General features: G+C 31.7%; 1 protein-coding gene across 1 annotated transcript; it reads right to left on the bottom strand.

The window, feature by feature from the left end:
• Positions 1–3,234: 3,234 nt before the first annotated feature.
• Positions 3,235–4,951, bottom strand: LOC110917054. Its single transcript, XM_022161672.2, has 3 exons — positions 4,558–4,951; positions 3,764–3,922; positions 3,235–3,675 (listed from the first exon to the last, which is right to left on the bottom strand). The coding sequence occupies exons 1-3, from the start codon at positions 4,846–4,848 to the stop codon at positions 3,427–3,429; spliced, it is 699 nt and encodes a 232-aa protein (XP_022017364.1). The 5' UTR covers positions 4,849–4,951; the 3' UTR covers positions 3,235–3,426.
• Between the last annotated feature and the right edge of the window lie 661 nt (positions 4,952–5,612).

Below are 5,612 nucleotides of genomic sequence, written 5' to 3'. Positions count from 1 at the left end.
TGTAAGAATAAATAAATAATATATTTATTTATATATGGCCATTATAATCATTTACATTATATGGATCAAAATATATAACAATCCATTAAATAATTAGTTGGTAATTGTTGATGGGCCTTATTACCATTATTAACTAATTAGGGTTTCCTCCTGGGTGCATATATAAGGAGACTTATGTTGAGGTTCTAGGGTTGGACACATAACCTAACTAATTCACATAACATCAATCGACCTCCTCTCTACAGCCGATTACCCTTTATCGGTTTCTCATACCACCATCATTAGATTGCACCCTAAGGAGGAACCAGATCAAGATGACAATCATGTCAAACCTTATTGCTGCGTTTCACATCTGGATTCTCTGCTGACCTGTACTACTGCAATCAGGTATGTTTTCATGTTTTCCATTATGCCTAAAACAGAACTAACCAACATGACGTGGTTGTGAGGTACATTTTTTTAACGGCAAATTTGGATCACTGACCACTGACGGACCACTGTAGTATTATCATGTCACCAGCGGAACCATCCGATCACATCCATCCCCACTAGGTATAATGTTTGTACACCAAATCAGGAGGAAACCAAAAAAATATGAGAAAATCCCTCATTGTGGGAATCGAACCCATGACCTATTGGTCCCAAAGACTATATATATAACATGTAAAACAATATATAAAACTAGTGGTTCTTATACTTTTTTTTAAGTTTTACGTATTAAACTGAACCTATTTATAATATTAACTTTCGTAAAATTATTTACAAACACATATTTATATTCTTATAATCTTACCACTTATTCGTTTGTTTGTGTTTAGTTTAAAATAAATTACCAATCATTATTTATCATTTGTCAATATAAAAAGAACATTTTTAAGACAACATATCAAACAATTTTCTTATGTTCAACCACGTGGTTGGATACCAAGAGTTACATAAGACCAAGGGCTATGGGGCCGGCTTAGGCCTGGCGAAGCCCGGCGCCGGTCCCTTACACCGCCCCCTTTGGCCTGGTTTGTGAAAACCGGCGTGCTGAAGACGTTTATGACGGGCCCATTTTTTCAAAAATAATGCCGTTAACCAACCGCTATAATAAAAAAAAACTTTTAAACTTTAAATAAATACCCTCCTTTCAACCATTTTTATACCATTTTCTCACATTCTTCTCCCAATCTCATCCATTTTTATGACGTAAACGACGACCGTTGTCAAATCGACATAAACGACGACCCGATATATGACGAGGATGTGTTGCCCGTTCACGAGAACGAACGTCCCACCGGAAGGGACAAAGCAAAAAAAGAGGCGGCCGGAAGCGCAAAGGGGCTGGCTCGAGTAGAGGGGGCGGCTCGAAGGCGTCTTCGAAAATGGACGAGTTGATTTCCGAATTCAGTTCGTTCAAAGACTTTGCGGCCGAAAAATATAGTCACAAGAAAAACGTGTCGGCCGACTATGCTCGAGCGGAGGATTTTAGGATAATGAGGTTGGATCTCGACTCGGTTCCGAAGGATGAACGCGAGGTTTATTGGAGGATGAAGGAAGAGGTGAAGAAAAAATGGACGTCGTCGTTTGTTTAGGTTTTTAATCGTATCGTAATTTTTTTTTTCGTTTTTATGTTTTCCGTTTCTAGGATTAGTAATTTTTATTTTAGGAAATGTAGTTTTTTTATGTTATGAAATGAATTTATTTATCTTGTTTTATGTTGTATTTTTTAATTTTTATGAACTTTTTATTAAGTTAACAAAAAAAACTTTAGAAAATTATAAAATAATTACGTGGGGTAGCCTCATCATCCACCCCTCAAATTGGGAGGAGGCCCATCCTCCATAAGATGGTGATGTGGTACCTACGTGACTACCCATCCTCATGGGATGAGCCTCCTCATGCCCACTAGTCTAAGAAAACTTTTAATCTACTCAAACTTATAATAATGGATTGTATTAACAATTTGGTAAAGATATTAAGCTTTTATATTGAGATATATATTTACTAACATATAAAGAAACAATAACTTTTTTATATTTATTTCCATAAAAAGTTAACAAAGACAAAACTAGACGCCATTAGCGACCCGACAAAGATTTGCATGAGACACGCGGTAACTACGCCTTCATATTCTGTTCCCCCTTCACACTTGTTTCTTTTACTTATTATTACTTTTTCATTTATTTCTGAAAAATATCATACACAAAAAATGTCACATAAATTATGTCTTAACAATAATTCTGATATCATATTATCATTATAGAACCTAAATCGGAAACAAGAAGCACCTGAGTTTTATATTAAAAAAGTATTTTTTTTTCTTACAAGTAATAAAATATTGGTTTGTGTTGCTTGTTTAAAACATCTAAGGAGCTAGTATTTTTAATACCATCTTTTGCACCTAAATATTATTTAACATTTCACTTGTAGTGATTTGAACGTACGGTATTTTTATGGTGGATAAACACCATACAACTAGACCACTAGGTCGTGAGTAGTTTGGGTGTTAGTTAACTTATAAGATTTTCTCTTGGGAAGTGTATGAAAATTGACACTCTTAATGTAAACATTATGTAAGTTGATTCACTATAATGAGAGATAAACGCTGACATTTAACATAGAATTCTTGGTTTGACTGAATTCTGGACTTGGTGCTACGCATCGGTTTTTTAAGGCAAATTTCTTTTATTCTCTATCGTTTATGAGATTTGAACCCAATACATCCTCCTTCCGAACCCAGTGTTTAAAGGTTTTGTCTTTGCCATTGGTGCTACGCATCGGTTATGCAAGCTACTCTAACCTGAATTGCTATAATTAGACATTTCAAAATAAATCTAGATAGTTCCGGTGAAGTTCTTTTTTTTGCAATCGAAAAGAATGAAATTCGACATCAGGTGTTTATCCCTCTACCAAAGTAGTGTGAATTCAAATCTAAATAGGTGGATTTTAGATGTTAGGGATTGTGGGTGTTCGCCATTAAAAACACACACGCACACTTCAATCGTGGACGTAATGTCGTAATCCGGCCATATTTGCTTGATTATTTCAATTATCAAATAAACCAAGTTGTCTTCATGTTCTTTATATATTTTTGTACTTCAATTCATCTTTTAATTGGTTGTGATATATATTAATTTTTGTGATATTTAACATAGCATATAAGACTATTTTTCCAACACAAAATCAAAGCTTAGATTTGTGGGGTTCCTACGCCAACTAATTATACATCGATCCCTAGAAAAAAGATGGTTTTTAAAGCAAAATTTTCAACTTTTCATATTAACAATAATTGTTTTATACAAGTAGATCTTTAAACATAAATAAAACCAAAAATTCCATATAATTGATATAATGTAACTTTTTCTTGTAGTTTTCTGGGAAAGAAAAATATTATCATGTAGAAATCAAAGAACGTATATATATATATGTATATATAATATATCAACGTAGTGGAGCTCTTTGAGGAATACCCTTTCTCTTATGAGCTACACTCTTTTTGGCCTTTAAACTTGAAGTTAACCAAGGGCTTCTTTGAGTATTTTCTTCAACCGAGTCAAGTGATGAAGAGAATGATGATTCATTTTCAATAGCAAGGCCTTCAAAGTCATTATAAGTTTCCTTACAAAAAGAATATGACACCATTTTGTGGTGTTCTTGTGTTTTTAAATCTTCCACAACAATTATCGATACCTGAAAATATTTGATATTGTAACTTATGAAGAATAACTTAAACATAGTGTTTGTGATCAAAACATATATATGTATAGTGTATACACACCTTGCAAGCAATAGAACAAAAGCGATTTGGGACCTCTTGAATATGCCTTCCACAAGCTTCACAATAAGTGCCATAAATTTTTGATTTTGATGGTCTCGAGTCCTTATGTTGAGGCCGTGGATTCAAATGCACCGCCTTTTCGCCATTAATTTTGTATGTCTGTGTACCGAATATAGATAAGTAAGTTCAACCCGAAAAGAAAGGAATTACAATTCAAATTTCTTAAGAGAAGAAAGTTTATTAAAAAGAGAAGATCAATTTGTATTTGCCTAACTGCATTAGCTTTAGCAAGTCTATATAATTGTGATAAAATTAGCCATGAATTCGTCTAGGATTAATATTAATTTAGTGTAATTTAAAAGTAGGAATAGAAAACATTCGCCGATAGAAAAAATGAAATAAAATTTGTAATCAACTAGCTAATTTGAATCAATCATGAACCTTAACAAATTCCAAATGCTTGAAACTTAACAATTTATTTTAATTTAATATATAAATAAAACCAATCAATCAACATTGAAGAACTATTCAGATATCAATTCAATCAACATACAAAAAATACAAAATTATAGAAAGAGAAATTAACCTAATTCATCAACCTAATATTGAGACAACTTATTACATTGAACTTAAATGGATTAAGAAATTCAACTGTAATTTAAATAAAATTCATGGAACCAAAAGGTTATAATCCATGTTCATATTCATCATCATAAATCAACTTTAATATCAGAAAAACATTAAAAAATAATAATAATATTAATATACAAATTCATTGAGAAAGAAAAACTTACTTGAATATTGGAGCAATCAAGATGTTTCTGAATATCTTGAAGACGAACAACATCATGGTAAACATATCGGCAAATTTGAAGACGACGGTGGTGGCGGTTACACAGTTTGAAACCAGTAACACAATGTTTACAAAAACAAAGATTACAATCAATGCAAAACATATTCTTTTCATTTTTCCTCATGTTCCAGTGATCGATACATGACCCGAAAAACTTGCTTTCAAGTAGATTTAATATCCATTTGCAATCTTCAACTTCACACTTCAACTTTAGCTGTTGAGTGATCATCATCAAAGTAAGAAAATGCTAAGAATTTGATATAATTTGAAGCAGTTTTTAATTGGGTTTGGTTTTTGTTGTGGAAATGAAACAAAAATGTGTGTTTTATGAGGGAAAAAGGAGACGAGAGAGTGGAGACATCAACTTTTAAGGGATGGGTTTTAATCATGAAAATAGACAAAAAGAAAATTATACATTTATGTTAAAAAATTAATAAGTTTTTTTTAAAAGTTAATTCTGATTATCCGTTTTTAGGTAATAAATCATTGCTTTCTTAATCATATTTATACGGTCAAATTTCTTATAATCATACGTTTTCTAAAGGCCCTAATTTGATCATACTTTAGTCACATCTACATGCGTTGAACGTTTAAATTGAGACTTGAATCCAACACTTCTTCAGTGAGTGACAGGACGTGCACCTTTGTCACTGGACCACTGCCATGGGTTACTTTTTATAAAAATATATATATGTGTGTGTAAATTTTGTAATATAGTTATATTTATTATTGAAAATGTTATAAATGTTTTTTTGTTCGTGAAAACACATTACCATAGTGATGAAGTGTCTACCAATATGTCTATTTTTAGAACAATAAAGTAAAATTATAAACTTCAATCAACTTTTTTAGTCATATCAATCAATCACAACATTATTTCTTTTTGCAACCAAAAAAAAAAAAAATCAGAAAAGTTCTATAGCATTTTCCTTACAAATTAATTCTTTAATCATATTTTCTTGTTAATTTTTCTATCATCAACCTTTAATCAATCAC

Source organism: Helianthus annuus, chromosome 16 (assembly GCF_002127325.2).
Source record: "Helianthus annuus cultivar XRQ/B chromosome 16, HanXRQr2.0-SUNRISE, whole genome shotgun sequence".
NCBI classification, from domain to species: domain Eukaryota; kingdom Viridiplantae; phylum Streptophyta; class Magnoliopsida; order Asterales; family Asteraceae; genus Helianthus; species Helianthus annuus.
Note: the sequence above shows the minus strand (reverse complement) of the source record. Positions and strands in the feature narration are given on the sequence as shown.

Coding starts and splice junctions, on each gene's coding strand:
- LOC110917054 (XM_022161672.2), bottom strand. CDS start 4,848: ATGATGATCACTCAACAGCTAAAGTTGAAGTGTGAAGTTGAAGATTGC. Junction 3,923..4,557: donor TTGATTGCTCCAATATTCAA/GTAAGTTTTTCT, acceptor TTCGGTACACAG/ACATACAAAATTAATGGCGA. Junction 3,676..3,763: donor TTTGTTCTATTGCTTGCAAG/GTGTGTATACAC, acceptor AAATATTTTCAG/GTATCGATAATTGTTGTGGA.